Source organism: Phoenix dactylifera, chromosome 1 (genome assembly GCF_051530095.1).
Source record: "Phoenix dactylifera cultivar Ajwa chromosome 1, Ajwa_hap1_PhDact_Kaust_v1.1, whole genome shotgun sequence".
NCBI classification, from domain to species: domain Eukaryota; kingdom Viridiplantae; phylum Streptophyta; class Magnoliopsida; order Arecales; family Arecaceae; genus Phoenix; species Phoenix dactylifera.
In genome coordinates this window covers 37,498,997-37,522,593 of record NC_143190.1, presented here as the reverse complement: position 1 = coordinate 37,522,593, position 23,597 = coordinate 37,498,997, and the positions used below count along the sequence as shown (strand labels likewise).

Genomic DNA, 23,597 nt, shown 5'->3' with positions numbered 1-23,597 from the left:
ACTATCGATGCTTTACTATATATATTAAAAAACACCGGTAATACCTGATTTTTCTATAATGTTCATATGCAGCCTTGATGGATTATTTTTTCGCCTTCTTTCTTTTAATCACAAATAAGAATATTACTAATAATAAAAATTATAACAATTATCATGATTTCTGAATAGTTCTTACATAGTAAAATAATAATTACTACCATAATATCATATATATTACAAAATATTATATATTTATCTTATAGTAATATAATATAATTATAATATGAAGATATACAAGTATTATAATTATTATTAGTGTAATAAGATAATATTTATTATAATATGTTATCAATGTTAATCAACTATTAAAACAAAATCAATGATAACTATATGGATTTTATTATATTAGAATATTTATTATGTATATGTATTATACTATAATTTTGTGTTATACCATAAGATTATATACTATACTAATACTACACCATGTTATATCATATTATACAATATTATATAATATATTACAATATTCTATCACAATATACTATATTATTATAATATAATAAACTATGTTATGCTATACTACATTATATTTTATATTATGATATTATAAAATAATATCAGTAGAAATTAAAAAGAATGATAGAGACTGAATGTATACTTGATTATATCAAATTATTTGGTGCTACGTTTTAAACAGATTTATACACCCCCGTTCGATGTGGATATAGGCAGCCGTCTCAGCTCCTCTAACATGGTTTTCTTGTGTTTCATCGTCTGTCCAGCAGTCACAAGGGCCTGAGGCAGACCTCCACATTCCTTGATAACATCCCTTGCGATCCCTTCCAACTTTGGTGATTCCATCGCATTCCCTGCAACCTTCTTCAGCAGATCCCATGATTCCTTCTCCGACAGAACTCCCACTTCAATGACCATTTGGCACTCCATTGCCCTGCAAATATTGCTGCTCCGAGCTGTAATTGCAACTTTGCAACCCTTTTGCTCACCTCCGCGTGGAATTCCGACATTGCTAAGATCCAACCAGTCCCATAGATCATCCAAAATTATGAGGATCTTGCTCGTATCTTTCAGTCTGGCTGAAAGTTTGGCTGCAATTGCTGACTCACTCTCCTCATCAGACTTCAATCCTAATTTCTCCGCCATCTCATTTTGTAATCTTTTCATGCTTATAAGAGTTTGGGACACAGTGATCATCACCACCTCATCAATGAGTCCCTGGACCTTCGCTCGCATTGCAGCTTCTTTAACTAAAGTCGTCTTGCCAACACCTGCAACGCCATATACTCCAATTATCTGAACTTTATCATCTCTTAGCGCATCCAGAATTTTGCTAATAGTTGATTCCGTAGATGAATGGTCCTCAGTTAGTTGAGTAGAAGGCATGGGAGGACCACTAATCGGAGGAGGCGGGCTATGTGACACCCTATCAAAATTCCCTTCGCTTAAGAGCTTCTTAATTACAGCCATCTTCTCGTCAGCTTTTTTACCTAGCTTGCAACGGAAGCACAAGTCCGGCAACAATCCACTGCAGCATTTGGTGTTATCCACCGAGTCCACAAATCTTCTCATATCCTGATGGATGGTATCAGAGTTTTTAAGCCATTGCTGCACTTCATTATTGATGATATCTCCTCTCTTAGTAGCCAAATCTACCTTCTCTTGGTTATCTTTTCTTCTTGCCTCCAATTTTTCGAGATGGTGTTCAAGATTTTCAATCCTTCGATCGTAACAAAGTGCATAGCTCATACGAAGCTTGAGAGAATTCCATAAGGTCTTTCCAAGATTCATGATGGACGAACAGTTTAGTTTCATGTCCCCTGCCAACCAATGAAAATACACTGAGAGTGATGTAATTAGAGGAGAAGCCGGGTGGCTCCTTCGGGTGGCTTCTCGAAAAGAGAAGAATGAAACCGGGTGTGCTTTGGGAGAGAGCCATGAGGAAGGACGAGGAGTGCATATTAAGCCAGAATCTTCTAAGAAATCCATGCATGTCACGCAAAGAAGCAGAAGGTAATTGTAGCCCGAAGCTTAAGCAAGGTAGAAAAACACGCTGGGCAAAAATTTTTAAAAAAAATCCACCGTCAAATAAGGGCGATTGGTCTAGTGGCACGTTCTGCAAGAGGTCACAAGTTCAGTTCTTGCAGCGCCCCGTTGGAGGAGGGTTCATTGGAATTTTGTCGACGTAGCTCGATGCTGGAAACGTCTATATTTTGAAACTGTTTGGTAGCAACCAAATGCAATGGCATCGGAATTAGCAAAACGAGGGATGGGTGCCACATAATCGATTAATTATATATATGATAACTGCAAATTATATTTGATCACTGGTGCAATATATGCATGGGCCCATAAAATTTTATCTGACACCTCCAATCTATTGTTCTGATTCTCACTTATTGTAGTGGGAATGGGTTGTGATGTAGACCTATCCCCATCTTTAATCGTACCTCATGAGTCTCACAGAATAATCAATTTATATGAATCAATATACAAGCTTGCGAAGGAAGCAGTGCTAATGTTACACAAAAAAAAAAACCATAAAAAACTACTCGTCAAAATAAAATTTAAAAAAAAATGTCCTCCAAGATGATGGTTGCTGAAGGCTGCTAGATTTTTGACATTTCAGTTTCTGGAGCAGAGTTGAAGATAGCATGGGCCGGCTTAGGTCATGCTCGGCGAGTGTTGCGGGCTAGCTCAGTCATGCTTGAAGATGATTCGGCCATGGTGATTGGCTGGATTCAGGATGGTACTGGCTGCGGTAGAGAGTGCCATCTATTTCTTCGGAACATTCGGACTAATGATCAGTGGCGATGTGGCCTTTCAGATTAAGCACATGTTCAGAGATGCTAACGAGGCTGTAGACTAGGTGGCTTTTTATGTGGACAGTCACTTTAGAAGTATCCTGTGCGTTGGAGAGACGCGTTGCTAAAAGTATTTTAAAATTTATTATTTTCTAATTTTGTACGATATACCCGTATTAGAATTGGACCAGAAAAGAAAAGACAAGACCAGGCAAGAAAAGAAAAGTAGAAGCAATCAGCATTCAAAATGTATGTTTTTTTGGGGATCCAGCGCATAACATTCGGCAGCATGGCAGTTGGGTGCAAGGCGTCAATCACTCGTGCCTTCCTATTTTGGGTCCCACGTGCGAACTGCAAAGCAGCATGGCGGAATCAGGAATCTCCTCTTTTATTAAAGCAATCGCCGACTTCCACGTGTTGCAGCTACTTTTCTTTTGCGAGCACCGAAAACACTCGCCATGCCGTTCTCGACTTGGAGAGAGAGAGAGAGAGAGGGAGGGAGAGCGGGGGGCGTCCGTCGAAGGGTTGGAGTGCTGTTTGCGTCGCCCTTCTTTTTCTTTTTTCGGTGAAGACGTCCTTCTTTTACTTTGATGGCTTTCTTTTTTTCTTTTTTGTTTCGTCTCTCGCAGCCGGCTGAAGATTCTTTGCGTGGAAACGCCGCGGGCAGGCACCCCTTTTCTCACCGTCTTTGGATTGTCTTTGAGCAACCTTTCGAAATGGCCATCTGCATTTGAATTTTCACAGTACTGCCATTTTCTATACTCGAATAGAACACGAAAAGCATCAGGGAGGGAAACTATTATCCTCTGAAGTTATGGTAATGATCATTAATGAAATGGCATTTTCTTTGTCCATGATGACCATCATTAGGAAGAGATATCATCATTTTTCATGGAATGATCGATTAGTGGTGCTTCCATTGTTGTTTTTAATGCACACACCAAGTCACTCACTCACACAGAATAAAACACTATTATAAGTTTGAATGACAAAAGAAAAAAATGAAAAGACGATTGGAAGATCAAAGGCTTTTGTTGCTTGCTTTGGACTTAAGCATGGTACATCGTTTACATACAGCAAATAAAAGGTGCTACTGGTAATTTTCTTTTTCCAAAGCCAAGGGGTCTACTATATTAGAAGGATTCGAAGACAGCAACTAAAGTTGTTCCGCTGTATATCTTTTACACAAACATGAGAGCATAACATCCTCATACTAGGCTCAGCACCAACATTAAAAGAGAGGGAGAGTGGCGTGGGAGGGAGATGGACAAGGAGGAGAAGATGGGCGTGGAAGACCAGCTTGAGATGGTGGCGAAGGCCTTTGTGAACCACTACTACCACCTATTCGATACCAACCGCGCCGCCCTTGCGCCTCTCTACCACCACACCTCCATGCTCTCCTTTGAGGGCCAGAAGATCCAGGGCGCCGAGGAGATCGGTCAGAAGCTCGCACAGCTCCCTTTTGAGCACTGCAGACATTTTATCTCTACCATCGACAGCCAGCCCTCACCGTTCGGTGGTGGCATTCTCGTGTTCGTCAGTGGCAATCTCCAGCTACAGGGGGAGGAGCACCAGCTCAAGTTCAGCCAGGTAAAATCTCTTGGTCTTTGGTTATTCCTGTCAGTCGCCTAGAAGACGAATTGGGAAGACATGTATGGACCCAATTGGACGCTATGTCTATTTTGAAGAAGGTTTGGGTTGTATCTTTTCTCTTGAAAGGGTGATTCACTTCTTTTGCAACATCGACTGTTGGATCGCGCAACATCCATCCAATTGCGAGAAAAAAAATCAATCATTCATTCATGCGAAAGATACAACCTAAATCCTTTGAATAAAATTTGGACAGTTTAGCCTCCTTTTTTTTTAAAAAAAAAAATAAAATCTATAAAGCATGCATGCATGTGCTCCCCGCAATTTTTTTAAGAATTTTAGCTATTTTTTGATGACTTTTTAATCTAGGAATGCAAACTGATTGGGTCGACTTGTGACCACCAGTTAGAACCCAGCCCGATCCATTTTTGAGGGACTTAGATATGATCAATATCAAAATTTGGATCCCATTAGAAAACCTGGTCCACTATGGGTCTTGCGATTTCTTATCCAAGTGCAATTTGGATTGAAAAAGAATATGTCCGATTTATTCTAAGCTCGATCCGACTTAACTGAAAAATCCACATCATGTAAAAACACTTTTCTCCTCCTCTTTCAATATCTTAGCTAATTTACTGAGTGAATCTTCACCTGAACTCATCCAACTCAATCTCTCACACAGTCTCACTTGACTATATTTGTCTATTAATTATCATATTTTTAGCTATAAAAGGGTAACTAAATGTTTAAGTTGAACTCCAGACTCAATCCAGTTCCAATATGAAGCCGAACATTTTGCATTGAGCTTCATCATGTGTGACCCCAACTTGGCCCTAATAACCCACTGGGTCTATAATCTTTTTCATTAGCCCAATGATGCCAGGAGAATAAATGGGTCGGTTTGGGATCCAAGACCCCAAATGAAAGCGTGTCATATTGGGTCTCACGCAAGCCCTCATCCAACTTGATCCATTTCCACATTCATTAGGTGTTTTGCCTTAAATTGGAAACTAGTATAATACTCTATTGATATTGTGCAAAACTCAGTATGAGTGAGATGAAATGTATATGTCTAATACTTCTAGGGCTGTAACTGTTGTTCCAAAAATATTAGCAACTATTTTTGAGAAATTATAGGATTTTAGATAATATATGAAAGAATTTATTTATTATGATTGCTGGAGGCTTGAAGGAAGTCTATAATTTGAAAATTTTGCTTGATTTTGCTTGCAGATGTTTCAGTTGATCCCTACACAGCATGGGAGCTTTTTCGTGCAAAATGACATGTTCCGCCTTAACTATGGTTGATTGCTCATGAGCCTAGAAAAACAAACGAATGAGATGGCCAGAATGGTGGTGTACACACCATTTAATTGTCCAGTCTCATATTTTAATGAGTTGAATGAAGCATTCATATGCCATGGTTGTTAGATTTGCTAGTTATTTGATTTTCAAAATGAAGTTTGATTACTTTAAAGTATGTTTGGCTGGAGGGAGTTGGGCTGTGAAATGAGAATGAGGATGAGGGACTTTTATTCCAATCACTTAGTTGTGAAGAGTCCCATTTCAAAACCAATTTCAGGAGGAAATCAAATTGCCCCATTCCTCCAAATCTAATTCCAACTTTTCTTTAGTATTCAAATTCCATTCTGATTCTGATTCTAATCACGAACCAAACGTATCAGTAAATATGTCCATTCCGATTGTCATTCCAATTCTTTCTAATTCCAATTCCGATTCTGGTTGCAAACTAAAGGCATCCTAAGATTGAATTTTCTTTCCAATTTCAGAAGTTTTTTGCCTCTTACTTTCATCATCAAGTCCTATATGCTGAAAAATGCTATTTGTTAGCCTGAAATCAGCATCTCCTGAAGAGACGCAGCACAATGAACGCCATGCTTCGGTGTTTGTAAGGATCATCCAATATTTGTAGAGAGGCTTCAGAACATGTTCACGCTTCTAGCTAGTTTTCCCAACAAACTACTCTGGCCGTTGCATCTCTGGATCGAGTACCAAACATGATGAGAAGTAAACTCGAATGGGCTTGCATGTCTAAAATTCAAATCCAGGCAATCTACTATTTATTTTTTCTTAAGAAAACTGAAAGTAAAACTGCAACAAAAGAGTCAGACTATTTGACAATGTGATTGGCACACATTAATGGATCTAAACAGTAACCAACAAAATGGCAAATTGATGTTATTATATATGGACATCAGGGAAGTGCCCTTAATTTCTGATACTTGGATCTCACTATGCTCCCTCGATTAGAAAAAACTACTGTGTGTACTTGATGGTTTCTCTATTTTTCATCTCTCTATCTCAAAGATGAATATGAATAACATAAATCTACTAAGCAATTTCCCTAGCTCGATATTAGAGCTCAATGCCAGTACCCAACCGATACACCCTATACCGAATATCAATAATATAAATACCTCAGTGTCGATACTCTTAAGTGTGCATACCGAATATTAATAACCTATCGGTACGATATGGTATTACCCCATTGCAGGCGTTACGGTCTGCTATAGAAAATGCGACAGCTTATAAGACACTTTTAGATAACTACTAACCCTAACTTTCTGTCTCTCGAAGATTACTTGCATAAGAACATAGGAAGGATCGGAGAAGATGGGCCACATGTGCTTTTACCATATTGTATATATTTCTTATCTTGTGTCCACATGTAAAGCAAAGTTTTAGAAACCAAATAATAGCATAATTTCTGAATTAACAATCAAGCTCCTGATAGCCCACAAGGCCTGCATGATACATACAATGTTCTCCAAGCAAGAAGAGGGCATGCATGTATCCTAATTCCTAACAACAAAGAAGACAAGATCCTAGTCCTTTCATTGTCCTAAGTAACTCTAGATAATTGTGTGATTTAATTCAGACTATCTTTGGGAATACCGCAACATGGCTTAGAAGCCCTATTTCCTACAAAAGATGTAGGTGATATCAAGTAAGTAAGGGCAGAAAAGAACATTGGAGAATTAATACACTATAAATAAATGCTCTATTATATCTTCTTGCCATGCCTGCAAGCCTCATGGCTCGTCACAAGTACTCTAGCTGCCTATCTATGAGCAAATTAAATCAAACAAAAGGCACATATCACAGTGAACACTTTGCATGATTATAGATAAAGAACAACAGCTATGAAATAAGCATGTAATCACATTTTCCCTAATATAACAGCTACATGGTATAGAAAGAAAGCAGTACTCAACAAATATGGTGGACTATGGACATGAAGGATTTATTCCTGATATGTAATCCATAGTATACATGGTGGACTATGGACATGAAGGATTTATTCCTGATATGGTGGACTATGGTGGACTATAGAAAGAAACCGTTGTATATATATATAGTATACATTGTGTATCATCACAAATCCATCACCAAATATTCTCGGTGGTGTGACTTATCACTTATTTATCATTAACATGATCTATCTTTTAGTTTTAGACTAACCATGATTATGCTCCAACCCGTGATCGGCAAGCTCAAATTACTATATTCTTGCTCGTAGCAAGGCTATCCGCAATGCCATATTTCTACCCATAGCGAGCTTTCCACAATGCAATATTTCTACCCATGACGAGGCTATCTATATTACCATATTTCTGCCCCTGATGAGGCTATCCATAGTGCTGCATTCCTTCCGGTGATGAGGCTATCCATAGTTTAATTCCGAAGGAGTCTATTTATAGACTCTATCCGTAAAACCAAAGAGTCGTAATGATTTTGAAGATATGTCATATTTCGGAAACACCGTATCTTTTCGGAAACTAACGTTCTCTTTCGAAGAGTCACAACCCTTCTAAAAGTGGCGTTTGACAAAAATGTATTTTAAAATATTTAAAACAACTAAAATTTAGGAGATAAAAAAATTTATTTTTTTAAATTAAAACCCCAATAGTCGACGCCACCGAGGAAGTTGAGAGAAGGAGCAAAGAGGATGGGTAAACGAGTGGATGGGTCGCTCAAGAAATCCAAAGAGAGAAACAACACAGCTAGCATGCCTCCTGTTGAGTTTCCTTCTACTCAATCCCACTCATAACAAGATTCGTATAATAGGTAATGTGGGATGATTTGAAAACCTATGTATATTTAGAGCTATATGACATTGCATGGGATTTTTGTTTAGAACCAATATACTCCCATTTAACATATACATAAAAAAAAAAAACAATTGCATCATCATACTGGAAATTTATTCGTCTTCCCCTTTTCTAAAAGGAGATATTCATCCACTTTCTAGAAACTGTACTTCTCATAAAAAAAAAAAAGCCATTATTTCAACGAAAAAAAATAATAGACCACATTCCAATTACTATGTTCTTCAATATAACCCATCTCATCAGAACCATACCTTGTAAGGCACCCCACTATACTTCAACCAAGTGTCTCCTTGTATCAGTCGTGCCACTGTGAAATCCTCTACCTCTGATGAATCTGTGAACGAATGACATCCGGGCCACTTTACCCGGTCTTTAGTGTTGGCCCCTGGCCCCCAATTCTGATACTCCCCATAGTACACCGTATCAGGCCCCGCGTTCCATGAAATATACCCCTTAGGGTCGATGTGCTCGGCGAGGAACGATTGCATGAACACCACCCTCGCATACGTCCTCCATGGCCGGCCGAGGTACGTCCGAACAGAACCCATAACAGGCTTGAGGTCGTCGGCAGGCAATACCTGGCAATCCTGGAACGACATGCCCGAGTTTTGGGTCGGGCAGATCCGACCTTGGGCGGTGATGGTGTTCTTATTGTGGCCATTCAGGGGCTTGCGAGCAAAGATTTGACAGTTCTGGAAGGCGGCTGCAGCGTTCCCAAAGATGACGTCGACGGTGCCCGATATCCAAGAATCACGGTAGAACTGGCGATTGCTATGTGCATAGAGCGTGTCATGGTAGCCTTCGATGCCGCAGCGATTGATGACACTCTGGTCTCCCGCAACAAGGAGGGCTACCGCCTGTACGCCATGAGGCCCTGCCGTGTTTTCTATTTTGAGATCCTGAAGGATGAGGCCAGCACCGAAGGCAGCTGCGGAAGTGTTAGTATAATGGTAAGACATCTCCCAACCTTTCTCTGAAGTAGATATTATATAATGAGAATGGTGTGAAATTCTCAGCATCTATACGATATTTCTTAAGGAATTCAGTTGAAAGTAACTCTCGGAGTGCGGGTGGTGAGTGGGTGCGGGCGGTGAGGGCCGACCCCGTCCAGGGTCCACGGCGGCAGACGCTGGGGTGGTGAGACGGACGGTGGCGGAGTGCTTGGTGTGGGCGCCGGCGGTGAGGAGGGTGTGGAGGGTGTGAGGTGTAAGCAGCATTTCATCGAACACTGGGCGAGTGCAGTATTGATGGCGGACCACAAAGTGCTTGCGCCGGCCGGAGCGAGAGCGGAGGGCTTGGCGGGGCAGGGCAGACAGCCGACCACGAGGGGAAGGTCAGGTCGTCCCCAAGATGGTGTCGGAGTCGTCTCCGTCGTGGTCGGAGGTGGCGAACGGAGTGCCCCGGAAGCTGATCTGGAACACCAAGCCGCATCTCGACAAAGGAGTTGGCGAAGATCCAGTCCTAGTTTCCTGATGTGCTGCAACCGCCGATCGACTGACTGGAGAAGGCTCAGAGTTAGTGATGGGCATCGGGCCGTGCCGGGCCCGACCCGGCCCAGGCCCACCGAGCCACAGAATAAACAAGTCGTGCCTGGCCCGGCCCGCTTCGTAAACGGGTCGTGACGGGCACGGCCCGCTTAGCCTAAAAACTAAGCCCGGCCCGACCCTAGGCCCGTGGGGTGGCGGGCCGTGCCGGGCCCGGGCACGAGATGGGCCGTGCCTGGCACGACCCATCACGGGCCGCGAAATGGGCCGTGCCTGGCACGGCCCGTAACGGGTCCAAACGGGCCGTGCCAGGCACGTTGCCTGCGTGCAAACTACCTACCCCTTTTCAAAAGAAGGTCGATTTCAATCTCAACAAAGAAAGAACTAAAATGAAAGCAACATTGCTGGTTGTCCTATTACTCTTTCTTTTTGCCTGCCTTGTGGAGCTTTGGAAAGGAGAGAATTTGAAGAAAGTCACTCTCGGAAACTCTTATTGGACGAGAGAGAGTCAATATAATATTGGCGTTGGTTCTACCAACGAAACGAAGCACTTTTTGGTCTTTTTCATTCGGAACCCTATTAGTAAGTATTAGTAAGCCCTGACAGATGCACTATTAGATCCATACACCACAGAAAGATTCACATCCATCCCAATTGTTGGCTAAAAAAACAAGTTAACATCTCTTCGGATTCCAGGACTTTAGATACATTCCAGATATGGGGATCCCAAAGCAGCCAAACTCTACCTCTCGGGCTGCTACTATAATTGAAAAGATAGCTACAATCCTTCCAGAATTTCTTAGCAACCCTACAACACTTGTTTTCCTTGACTTTTGTTTCAACAAAACCCACCAAGTCCACTTTCTGAGATCTGATAAGAGATCTTATTACCCTCTGTCTACTTCTTTTATTCATTCCACGGACATTCCAGATAACGCACTTCATTGAGAATCCGGAAGGTTGGTAGAATTACTCCCCTTAGGTTTTTACCCAAAATACCCCTCCCAACAGTCCAAAAACGGCTAATTTGAGGGGTATTTTGGGGGACGGGCCATGCCTAGCCCGGCCCAGGCCCGGTTCAGGCCCTTATGGGCCGTTCCGGGCTGGCTCGCGGGCCGTGCCGGGCCCAGGCTCACGAATCGTGCCAGCCCAGGCCCTTATGGGCCGTGCCGGGCTGGCTCGCGGGCCGTGCCGTGCTTGGCCGACGAGTCGTGCCAGCCCAGGCCCTTATGGGCCGTGCCGGGCTCGGCCCGCGGGCCAGAAATTGGTAACCCAGCCCGGCCCCCTTTTATGGGCTGTGCTAGGCACGACCCGGTACTGTAGCAAGCGGGCCGTGCCTGGCACGGTCCACGTCGTGCCGGGCCGTGCCGGGCCATGGGCGGCCCGGCCCAATGCCCATCTCTACCCAGAGTGCATGGGAGACTATAGCTATGCTAGTCCGGAGCCTGGGGAGGCGTGTGCCAGGGGAATGGGTGGCGCGCGAATTCCGGGCACGGGGCAAACTCGCCTACGAGGTCGAATACATCTTGATGAAGGAGGACGTGATCACGGTCAGGTTTCGGAGTGAGGGCGACCCAGCGGCGGCGATGGCTGGCGGGCCATGGCAGGCGGCCGGCCAGCTACTGGCTGTGGAAGAATGGAGGCCGGATTTCGTCCCCGACATGTGCAGTGTGAACCGCACGGTGTTATAGCTCCTGATACCAAAGCTGATGCAGGACAACGTAGAGAAAAAAAAGGAGGAGGAAGAAGAGGAGAAGATGAAGAACTAGGCTTCGCACCTAGCCCCGCTCAGAGTTTCACATGCCAGAGCTAAAAAGAAAGGGAATCATAATTTCATTCAACCATTCAATAAATCCTAAATAAGTGCATGAACCCCTATATATATATATAGTCACAAAATAACAAAAAGATCCCTACAAAGAAAATAATTTTATAAAAGTCCTAAAATAACAATAAGCAAACAAGCTCCTAAAATAAAACAAAATAAAATAATATAAAATCAATCCAAAATAAAGTCAAGCTGGCTGGACCCTCTGAATTGGCTGGACCCTATAGCGATCGTAGACTCGAGCGCTGACTGACCTGGCACTGGTGTTTGCACCACCAGGCCTCCCATTGGAGTTTTGGGAGAGGGATTCCCTCCTCGACATCGTGGCATTGGTAGGGAAGCCTTTGGAGCTGGATGGAGTCTCGAAACGGATCCGGCGAGCGGGCTATGCTAGGGTAAAGATTGAGCTTGACACGACCAAGCCTCTTCGGTCGGACACCTTCCTATAGGGGAGGAATGGGAGGCTATGACAGGAATTCATCTACAAAGACCTGCCGATCCTCTGCTCCTGCACCAGGATTGGGCATCATGGAGATTAGTGCCTGTTCTCAAGCTCGGGGGAAGGCAGCAGTGGCAGTAAGGCCTCAGTAGAGCCTGGAGAGATGGCCACAACAGTGGCGACAGAAGGTTTGCCCGAGGAGCTCCCGGAGGGGGGACCTGGAATGGTTGGCTGACGGCTCTTCGGATCCTAGATGGCGGCGAGGCAGATCCGTCAGCCGAGGGTGGCCGAGGTCAAGGGAGGGATGAAGAAGAAGGGCGAGTCGCCCCCGGAGTCAACTCAAAAGGCGAGCATCTCCGATCCAGTGCCAAGTTCACCTAGGAGTGCGCCGAGTCTGGCCGCATCCTCGCTGGATTTGGAGGGCTGGCAGAAGCCCAAGAAGGTGGCGAGGCATGAATCGCCGAAGAAGAAGGCCCCGGGTGGTGACATGGTGATGGAGGTGGCAGACGTGGGGCTCTTCCACCCGAACTTAGGGTTGTGAGGTGAAATGGCAAGTTAGACTTGCCTTGTCCTGGGTCCGATTCTGGGTGGACCGAGCGGTAAGCAGCTTGCGACCCGACCACGAAGCTGGTGGACTGGAGCCAGGCCCACAACGGCGGGACTGGCCTAGGAGGGGCGTCGGGCGGTACTGGGCCTAGCCCATTGAAAAAACAGGCCAGGAGCCCATCGATGAGGAAAGCCCCCAGTGGGCCAACAACCCATGGAACGGGAGGGCACAAGCTGTCCCTCCCGTGTCGGGGAGGGGCCATTGTGCTAAGGCGGCGGTGGCCGCAGGTTCCGCAGCTGGAACCTCTCTCTGGCGGTGCGAGGGGGGGGGGATGGCCCGGCTCCTCTTGGGGCAGATCGGCTAGAGTTGGAGGAGCTAGGCAGCGGGCCACCAACGTCCCTCTCCCGCAGACGCAGGAGATGACTCGGGTGGAGGCCGACATGGAGGTTCAGCTGCAGCTAGAGTCTAGGAAACTAGTAGCCGGGGAGGACCAATTGCGGGGAGAGGAGGAGACGAAGGGGGAAGGGCGTGACCTCAAGAAGGCGACAACCCCTTCCACCTATAAGATTGGGGAGTCAAGCCGTGTGATGGGCATGGCCAATTCTAGGGACGGCTCGAGCCCAAATGGACCATCTCATGGGGAGGTGGCCCAAATGCTGAGGCAGGTCCTGAATGGCTTGGCGTGCAGGTCAGCCAGGTGGGAAGCGAGTTTGGTGGGGAGGTGGAGCCGGAGGGGGCTCACGGTTTGCTTCTTCACAGTTTGCAGATGAAGATCCTGATGTGGAATTGCCGAGAGGTGGGAAAGCCATCCTTCGGACCGGCTTTTTGGAGATTGGTGCATGTACACGACCCTGACATTTGTATTCTGGTCGAGACCTGCTTGTCGGGGACCAGTTTGCAGTGAGTGCAATAGTCGATTCTCAGAGGCCGAGGAAGCTATGCAGTGGAGTCACAAGGCCTATCAGGGGGTATTCTTGTTGTTTGAAGGATTAGGGAGTTCAATTTGGATATTTTCCATAACTGCAACCAGCAAGTGGTCATAGGTCTGTCGGAGGGGAGCGAGCCCACGTGGGTCCTTTTAGTAGCTTATGCAGACATGGATTATTGGGTGTAGAGGAGGTTGTGGGTTGAGGCCTCCAGTTTGATTCAGTTGGGACACCTAATGGCGATGATAGGTGACTTCAACTGCATCGATGTCCTGAAGGAGAAGAGGAGAGGGAAATCCTTCACCAATAAGATTAAAGTTAGGGAGTTTTAAGAGTTCATCCACGACAATGGATTGGTGGACCTAGGGTTTACCGGCCCAAGGTTCACTTGGTGCAATAACAAACTGGGGCGGGCATGCATCTGGGAGTGGATTGACAGAGCATTTGCCTCGGCCATCCAGACTCAAAGATTTTCGGACTTTGGGGTGTGCCATCTACCTCGGATCGCCTGAGACCACTGCCCTATCCTGGTAAGTACCTCATTCCTTTTTCTAGTGCATAGTCCTTTTTGATTTGAAAATGTTTGGCTCTCCTACCCTCAGTCTTGAGAAATGGTGCGAGAAGCTTGGCGGACACCAGTGCCGAGGGATGTGATGTATAGGGTTACCCGCAAACTAGATCTGACTAGGCGACGACTAGTCAGATGGAATTGGAAAGAGGTGGGGAACATCTTCAGGAGGATGGAGGAGACCGAAGCTGCCATTGCTAGACTACAGTCACTAGATGCCGATGGGTCAGGGCTCTCCGACACTGACCTAGGGGAGCTCAGGTCCCTTCTATCCAGGCACCATTTATTACTCAAGTAGTAGGAGGTTTTTTGAAGACAGAAGTTATTGGTACAGTAAATTGCAGAGGACGACAGGAACACAAGGTTTTTCCACCAATCCACTATCATCCGGAGGCAGAGAAACAGGGTGAGCAGGATTAGGGACAGTAGTGGCTAGATGATAGAGGACCATGAAGCTATCAAAAGGACCTTAAAGCATTTCTTTAGGTCGAGATGGACCGATTCAGGGGGTTGTGATAGTGTGTCGGGTGAGCTAGCTTCACTGTTGGAGGTTTTGAAGGAGGAAAATGCAGCCTTGGTCAGCCCAGTGTCTGAGCTGAAGGTTCAGGATGCCTTGTGATTTCTGGATGAGGATAGAACCCGGGCCCAGATAAATTTCCTCCCGTCTTTTTCAGGAGATACTGGCAGATTATTAGGCAGGAGGTGACGACGTCTATTCAGCATTTCTTCTTGTCCTCGGCAGGGGCGGCCCAAGCCTTAGGCGACCGAGGCAGTCGCCTAAGGCCTCGGCCGAAAGGAAGGCCTCCGGGAGTCTCCTACGAGCCAGCATAGCTGCCTACGAACCAAGTCGAAGTCGGAACTCGGAAGCTTACGAGCTGCTCCAGCATGGCAGCATAGCTGTCTGCTGCCTATGAGGCTACGATCCAGACGTCTTAGCCCGTTCTCTGAGACTGTCCTCCAGCCGGCTGCCGTCCATAGCCCATAGGACCACCATAGCCTGTCTTCTCCATCCACTGTAGTCACCAGAATCCCAGTCTTCCCAGATAACCAGAGTCCAGGGCCCTCTAAAGTTCTAAACTCTTCTTCTTCAATCTTCGGTTCTTCCTTCCTGTTCCTACTATCTAGTTCTTCGGTTCACAGTTCACTTCCTCCTCCATCCTCCTTAGTTCTTCACTTCTTCCGTCCTTCGCCCGTTCGCCGTCCTCTCCAGCCTCTAGGTGGCAGTGCTCTTCAGATATTTCCCTGTAAAGACTTCAGTACATGCTTTCCTTATTGTGCTACAGTAACCCAAGTTCCTTGATTAACTTGTTTCATGTTTATGAAGTTCAAGGTTTTTTGTTTTTTTTTTTTGGTTTGAATTTCATATGCGTGTACTGGTGGTATCGGAATGCCTGTTGGACTTTTTTGGAGCTTGTTATCTGTTAAGTTGTCGTCCCTGTTTAGTAGTTTTGATGGCACGCCATCTGTTTGATAGTTTGACTGTGAGGATTTGGAGCTCGTTATCTATTAGGCTGTTATCCCCATTCAGTATTTCTGATGCCACGCCATCTGTTTGACAGTTTGACTGTAAGGATTTGGAGCTTGTTATCTGTTAAGCTGTTATCCCTGTTTAGTAGTTTTGAAGGCACGCCATCTGTTTGACAATTTGACTGCGAGGATTTGGAGCTTGTATGAACATGTGAATGTGATGTTATCCTCGCTGTTCTTTATGAACCAAAAAATAGAATGCTAGCTTTGGAGAAAGTAAAGAGCTTCATAGGTTATGATGTTGGTTTTTCGTCATAATATAAATTGCTACTGCCACTCATGCAATACTAATGCAGATCCAACAAGAAGGTCCTTGCTGATTGAGAAGCTAGCTAAAGCTCCCAAAGTTCCTAATTACTCTAGATTTCACTTAGAAATTAGGACCTTAATCTTCATCCACACATTAGCAGCTTCAGCCATTATTTGACACTATGATTATTGTCATATATTCAATAGGTTCTGCAATTGCAGTTAAAACAATTCTTCTAGGTTATAGCAAAATATTTGTTCCAGTTTTGGTTTGTAGTTCTGACTTGCTTATCTTGTTTAGGTATCTTTAAGGCCCAGTACTTTGTCATCTAAATTTGGATTGTGGTGCACTGTTATTTTCTAGTTATTTTCTAACTTCTAGTTATGAAAGCCTGCTATCATTTAATGACTTCACATTTTGTTAATGAATCCTCTCATTTGTTAAGGTTCGAATATCATCAATATTGTAAGATTCTTCTGTTGCACTTACAATCTGTTAAAGATTCTTCAAATATCATCAATATTGTAAGGTTCAAACAATCTGTTAATTTCTTCTAGAGTCCTAGTCTGCTCTTTCTTTTAAAGAATGTTATCCTTTCTATGTTACAGTTATAACGGGTTGTAAATATGCTTGTAACTTGTATTGCCAAATTTTGTAGAATTAAGTGTAGTTGGTAGAATTAAGTTTGGTTAGTAATTTTGCATCTCAAAAAGCTTGAAGAATTATTTTTAAATAAAATTTTAAAGTATTTTATACTTATTAAAATTTTTTATTATTTTTTTTAAAAAAGGCCTTTCTTACTGAGTTCGCCTTAGGCCTCCAAATGCATTGGGCCGCCCCTGGTCCTCGGCGATGCCTAAGAAGTGGAAGAGGACCTTCACCACCCTAATATCGAAGCGACAGGATCCAGTGGAGCCGTGTCATTTTCGGTCGATCAGCTTATGCATAACCCTATACAAGACTGTGGCAAAGATCCTGGTCCTGAGGATGAGAGCGATTCTTCTTAGATTGATTTTCCCTAAGCAAGGGCTTTTGTGGGTGGCCGATCTATTTCCGATAATGTGCTGGTTGCACACGAGTTTATGTGTGACCTCCAGAGGGCGCCAAGGAGTAGGAGCTTGATGCCCGTCAAGCTTGACATTGAGAGAGCTTGTGACAAGATGAGGTGGAGATTTGTGACTCAGTCTCAGTCGAGCTTTGGTTTTCATCCGACTTGGGTTAGGTGGATTTAGCATTGCATTCAGTCCCCATCCTTCGACATGTTGGTGAATTCCTCCCCCTCGCAGTTCTTTGAGTCCTTAGTCAGCCTAAGGCAGGGCTACCCCCTATTGCTGCTGTTGTTCATCATTTGTACCGATTCTATGTCTAGAGCTCTTCGCAGGGCCGCGGCGTTGCAAGAGGTAGAGGCCTATAGACTAGTGTCGGCGTCGCCTCAAATTTTGTACTTACTTTTTACTGATGATTGCTTGCTGTTGGCACGGACAACCAAATGGTCGGCTCAGGGCATTTGGGGGGTTCTGGAGAAGTATTATGTGGCCTCTGGTCAGCAAGTCAATCTATCAAGGTCAGCAATCTTCTTCAGTCCGAAAGCTCACCTTGGGGTGAAGATGGAGATCTTGGGCATTCTAGGGATTGGGGAGCAGGAGGGTACTCTAAGCTACTGGGGTTTCCAATCACGAGCAGACGCCTGCGTAGGACAGAGTGCATTCAGATAGAGCAGGGCATTAGGCGCAAACTGGAGGGATGGTAGGCCAGCGCTCTTTTCATGATGGAGAGAGTCATCCTGGTACGTTCAGTCCTGAGCTTGACCCCTGTTTATTTGTTGTCCCATATTATGGTGCCATTGGCTGCGTTGCAATGTATGGAGAGGCAGTTCAGGAGCCTCCTATGGGGACGTCAGGGTGGCAGGAGTGGAGTTCATCTTTTGGCTTGGGAGGTGATCTGCCAGCTGACCAGGTGTGGAGGTTTGGGGATTCACTCCCTGATTGAGAGACAAGAGGTTCTCGTGACCAGAGTAGCAGCCAGATTTCTTTTGGAGCCGAGCAGCCTTTAGGGTGCCCTGATGAAGACTAAGTACAGGGATCCAGCTAATGCATCTATATTCTGTACTAGCCGTCGTAGCTCTTTTGTCTGGAGGGAGATCTGCACCGTGCCCCGGTGGTCCTACTGGAGATCAGATGGAAGATTGGGGATGGTCGGGGTATGGATATTTTGGAGGACATCTGGTTCTCTGAGGTCCCGCTCCGCGGCTAGTCCACTATGATTGATGTCAACTGTCTGGAGGGGCGCAGAGTTCATGATTTACTTACCTCGGGGCAGGCATGGGACAAGAATCTTGTTTGACAGGCCTTCGGGGAGTAACTAGCCAAGCGCATCCTCTCTATACCAGTTCCATCTATGGGGCGGTAGATAGGAGGGTGTGGAGCACGACGAAGAGGCCGAAGGTGAGGGCCCGCACTACAGAAAAAGAGAGATTTTCCGATGCTAGGAGAAAGCATCGAAAAATTTTGGTTCAGTGCCAAATTTTGCCGACGCTTTTTAGAAGCGTCGGTAAATCTGGACCTAAGACGACGCTTAAAAGTGTCGCCGAAAGTCTGACCTAAGACGACGCTTATAGCATTGTCGGAAGCTAAATCCCTTTACCGCTTACCCCCCTCTCGATCGATGCCCTACCCCCTGCGCCGACATCAATCCCTTAAAATCTCTCCTCTCCTCTCCTCCTCTCATCGTCAGATCTCTTTCCTCTCAGTCCCAGCCGCCATGCCCTAGCTACCCTAGCTGCTCCAGATTGACTCCTTCTCAGTCCCAGCCGCCATGCCCGACTCCTCCCTCCTTAAGCTCTCCCTCTTCGTTGCTGGTGACCCCACTGACCCTCCAGCTGCCCGCTCCCCCCGGAGCTTCGCCGACGGTGCTGTCGGCCTCGACAACTCCATCAGGAAGAGGGCGTACTTCGGTGACGGTTCCGAGATCGTCACTGGGGCCATCCACAGGGTTCGTGTGGTGCTCTTTGAGATGCCGCTGTCACTGGGGCCTTCCTCCTTTTGGGTGAGCACATTTGTTCTTGTTCTTCATTCTAGAATTGTTATGATAGTGTTTGGAAAGAAGATTCATCTTTCCCATTAACAGGTACATGGGTCAAGTCCCATCTTTGCAAGCGGTGGTTCCCATGGATGGGGCTTCGGGAGCTTCCAATAGCCTATAGGTTTCCTCAGGTCCTCTCTCCAAACTCCTCCCTTTGTCAAAATCTATTCCCACCCTTACCAGGCCTCTTTCCCTTCCCAGCCTTCTTTGAGCAGAGAAACACCTTCAGTTGCTTCAGAAATGCCTTCTCGGTTTGCTCGGCCAAGATTGAATCAGACGGAGGAGGGCCTTCGAGCGCGGGAAGGAGACGCGAGCAGCGGCGGTGGCTGTAGCGGAAGAGAGGCGGCAATAAGGAGACTCTGGTGTTGCAGCCTCTCGAGTAATCCATGGTGGGTTGAGGTTCTCATGGTTACTTGATAACAATCGCATGGTGAGTTGCAGCCTCCCGAGTAATCCACTTTCTTGGCTTCGATGCCGAGGTTAGGGCAGCTGCTGAGGGATCGAGCTCCGGCTTGTCTTCGTCCTCACCGGCGGCTCGCCTTCGTCCTCACCGGCGGCTCGCCTTCGTCCTCGTCGGTGGCTCGTCTTCTAAAGAAAATATTTTTAATTTTTAAATTTGAGGCTTTTAGCGATGCTTTTAAGCGTCGCTAAAAACCGACTTTTTACAACGCTTTCCCAAAGTGTTGGAAAAAAATTTTTCCACTCAGGTATCACTGACGCTTCGGTGACGCTTTTGGTAGCATCGGATGGATCTTTACCCACGCTTATCAGCATCGGTAAAGACCTTAAAAAGCGTCACTAATGCCCCTTTTTCTTGTAGTGCCGGGACTTAGCCCGGGTGCTTAAGAGGGTTCTGACCAGATAGATTGAGAGGAGCTAGATCTGAAGGTTGCGCATCAATCCACAAGTGGCTATGTTTGTCTATAAGGTGGCTTAGGGATGCTTACCAGAGGTACGCTAGTTCGGCGTGGGGTGCATGTCCCCTCCGAGTATCCGACGTGCCCGGAGGTGGAGGAGTCCATCTTCCATACTATCTTCGGATGCCGAGATCTACCCAAACCTGGGGATGTGCTTGGGTCCCCTATGATCCATGGCTGGGTGGTCATCGATTGAGGACTTCCTGCTCTTCTTGGAGACTTTAGTGAGAAGGCTGGGCCTGGAAGGATCGAGGATTAGAGCTGCCTACTTAGCCTACCGCTGTTAGCTAGATAGGAATGCCTGGGTCTTCGATGACAGCAGAGTTCATCCGAGGCTGGTTGTGGACAGGGCCCTTCATCATGCGGAGGAGATCTCCCGCGCCGTCACGCCATCACCCCTTGGGATGGTCGAGAAAATCTGAGGTTCCCCTCTCACTCCTGTAGCGTCGAGGACCGTACAGGTCTTCTGCGAGCCCCCACCCCCTCGTTTTTTCAAGATAAATTTTGACGGCAGTGTCGAAGAGGGAGGGTGTACCAGAGGCGTTGGTTTCATTATCAGGGACCACGAGGCTCGACTGGTTGCGACGGAAGGCCGGCGGATCTTCGACACATCTGTGGTCTGCGCGGAGCTCCGGGCTACATGGGAGGGAGTCACCTATACGAGGCGGGTGCTGGGTGCGGACCGCGTTCTACTTGTGGGAGACTCGGCCATGGTGATAGAGTGAATACGGGTCTTGGTGAGAGTTCGAGCCTGCTGCTTTGTGATATTCGTAAACTCTTAGGTGAGGATGATTTCTTGTGGGCCACTCACATTTATAGGGAGGCGAACAGTGCGGCCGATTGAGTAGCCTCATTTGCAGCCCACCACTCGGAAGGATTCATCTGGGGCGAGGGTGCATCAGTGCCCCAGTTCTTTGTCATCTTTTCTTTTCTGATTTTGTTGGCTGTACCCACGTCTGATGTGTGTAAGTTGCCGTTGGACCAAAAAAAAAAAAGTAACTCAAAACACCTCCACAATACAAGTTGCACCTCAAGATAAGCACCGTGAGTGACATTGGCAGTAAGGTTGCAGTGATACCATTATTCTTTTATAATGGTTGATCAGATCACAGTTGAACTTGAAAAGGTTTGGTCTCTCCATCATGGTCATTTGAGTATCATCCAATGGCTGCGCGGGTTTAGGTGTGTTGTGCAGCCCAGCTTGATTAGGTCGAGTTTTGCTCGATTGGTTTACCACTCACAATTCAAGCTCAATTTTGAAACTGGGCCAAAGATGTGCCTAATTAATCAGCTTGAAAATCTCCAATCAAGCTAAAAATCAGTTCAAGCTTGAACTAAACCTTGGCATGAGCATGGTTCAAATCTGAATTAATATTTAATAGGCTCGAAAAGTAAACAAAACATTTGGACTTGAAACATCCTCATACTATGCATAATTGGATCTAAGATCCAACAACCACTATCTAAACCGATAATATTATATATATGTTTGAGCCTAATTGAGTTGAGTCTGATTGAGCTAGGTCTATTTTCGGCTCGGCTTGGCTTGAAATGAATTTCAAGCCTAGATTTTTGGTTCCAGCATGGTTCGGCCAGCTTTCAGTCGAGCATGAACCAAGCTTTTTCCAATATGAGCCCGAGTTGTTCGAATCACCCCTAGCATTACTGAGGGGCGTAATCAATCAAATACATGATGCAATGCCTGATTGGCTCCGATTCAGCATGGTACTAGAGATTATCTCAAGACCCTAATAATAAAGAGGATGAGGGGGACCTTTACCTAAGGTGGCGGAATGAATGGTGCGTACTCCACTAGCATTACTGAGGCTTCCACTGATGATTGTTGAATCGAAGCCTTCGCCAACTATCATGATGTTCGTCTTCGTTCGATGGATTCTCACGGTTTCTTTATACACACCATTCTTCACATGAATCACGTACCGCTGCGCACTTGAATTTGGGGCTGAATCCATGGCTTGCTGCACTGTTTTATAGTTTCCACTTCCATCTGCAGCCACCACAACATTAGGTTGAACTTCATTTTTGAACGGATGTCGTAGAAGCTTCTTGTCATGGTGTGGTAGCCATGATGGGACGTCGACAGCTGAACTCCTGAAAAAATCCTCGGAGGAGGGGGAGATGGCTTTGAGAGCACAAAGAGAGGTGGCGGTAAGGGTCGTCAAGCCTTTGAGAACGGATTCCATGGCCGACCTGGCTGGCCCCTTGAGCCAATCTAGGCAAGTATTGTGATTTGTGAGCACAGCACTCATCCATGTCTGAGCATCGATCCAAGCTCCTTTAGTGATAGCCAAGGCTGAGTTGGTAGCATGATCGCGGGAGAGATCCATCAAATGCATGCAGTCAGCGAGCGCAACTCGTTGTCGGGTTTCGTTGCTCTGATCGTAGATGTAGGTGGCCATGGCGTTGGCAACGTTCATTTCATCAAGGGATTTGTTAAGAATGGTGGTGAGGACTTGCACCGGGCTAGCTTGAGATTTAATTCCTGCAATGAGGGCAGCCTTGGCGAGGCAGGAGGAAAGGTCGACTGTTGAAGAACATGGATCAGATGTTGAAAGTTGATGGGAGAGAGTGGTGGAGGAGGAGAGTTGAAGGGTGATGAGAAATGTTAGGCATACTAGAGAGGCTAAGAACGGAAGATGGGGCAAAGAGAGGAGGCGATCATTGGTTGGTGCCATGGTCGAAGTGTTTGTGTATGTCTTAGGACAGATGTGGATCCTTTATGACCATTTGTAGGCAGAGATGGAAGACATTAGTAGATAGAATTGATGCTCGCACTATATCTCCTGCCAAAAAAAAAAAAATATTGTGGCGCCATTGTCTGCAAAGAAGCAAGAGAGATCATGTTTATAATTTGTCTTCTATCACGAAAAAAAAGGAAAAGAACATGAAGAAGGAAAAGAAGATGGTGGCATCTTACTGTATCTGCAAAAGAAAATTGGAAAATGATATAAATGCTTATGGTATGTTTTTATATGTTGAGACTTGAGTGATATGGCTTGAGTTCGCTGATATATATGATTTCGTAATATTGCAAGTATTTATGCTCCGTTTTAAGAGAGACGTACCTCCTCCATTGCAAGTGCATATTATGCAGAGATCGATGGAGATTTCAAAAGCAGCACAACAATTTATGGTTTGCTTTTACGAGGCTTAAAGATTTGGCTATAGGAATTGTAAACATTCCAAAATTTGCTCAAAAAGAAATTACGCAATCTAAAACTGCAAATAAAACGGGAGAAAGCTTTTCTCGCTCGTAGGGGTCTTGAGACGCCAAAATTTTCTTCAGCTCGATTTAAGTTCTTAAGTATTCGTCATAATATCTATAATATTTGAAACAATAATTAAACGGTGCTTCTGGAGGACGGTGATAAGTTAAAAGCACTTCCGAAAGAAAAATTGTGTGCCCATACCGTAGCTCCAAAGGGAATATATTGCATGTATATCCTTCGTGGGCATTGAAAATCTTACATCTATGGTCATCATGA

The 23,597-nt window shown here is 45.5% G+C and overlaps 3 protein-coding genes across 3 annotated transcripts; 1 reads left to right on the top strand and 2 right to left on the bottom strand.

Annotated features, from left to right (window-relative positions):
• Positions 1-681: 681 nt before the first annotated feature.
• LOC103716841 (putative disease resistance protein At1g61310) lies at positions 682-1,812 on the bottom strand. The gene has a single exon (XM_008805018.4). It carries the CDS (start codon positions 1,810-1,812, stop codon positions 682-684), a length of 1,131 nt encoding a protein of 376 aa, XP_008803240.3.
• Positions 1,813-3,948: 2,136 nt separating this feature from the next.
• Positions 3,949-5,823, top strand: LOC103716818 (nuclear transport factor 2B). Its single transcript, XM_008804990.6, has 2 exons — positions 3,949-4,391; positions 5,625-5,823. The coding sequence occupies exons 1-2, from the start codon at positions 4,065-4,067 to the stop codon at positions 5,697-5,699; spliced, it is 402 nt and encodes a 133-aa protein (XP_008803212.1). The 5' UTR covers positions 3,949-4,064; the 3' UTR covers positions 5,700-5,823.
• Positions 5,824-8,625: 2,802 nt separating this feature from the next.
• Positions 8,626-22,787, bottom strand: LOC108511638 (pectinesterase 3-like). The gene is made up of 2 exons (XM_017845121.4): positions 21,872-22,787; positions 8,626-9,452 (listed from the first exon to the last, which is right to left on the bottom strand). The coding sequence occupies exons 1-2, from the start codon at positions 22,785-22,787 to the stop codon at positions 8,764-8,766; spliced, it is 1,605 nt and encodes a 534-aa protein (XP_017700610.4). The 3' UTR covers positions 8,626-8,763.
• Between the last annotated feature and the right edge of the window lie 810 nt (positions 22,788-23,597).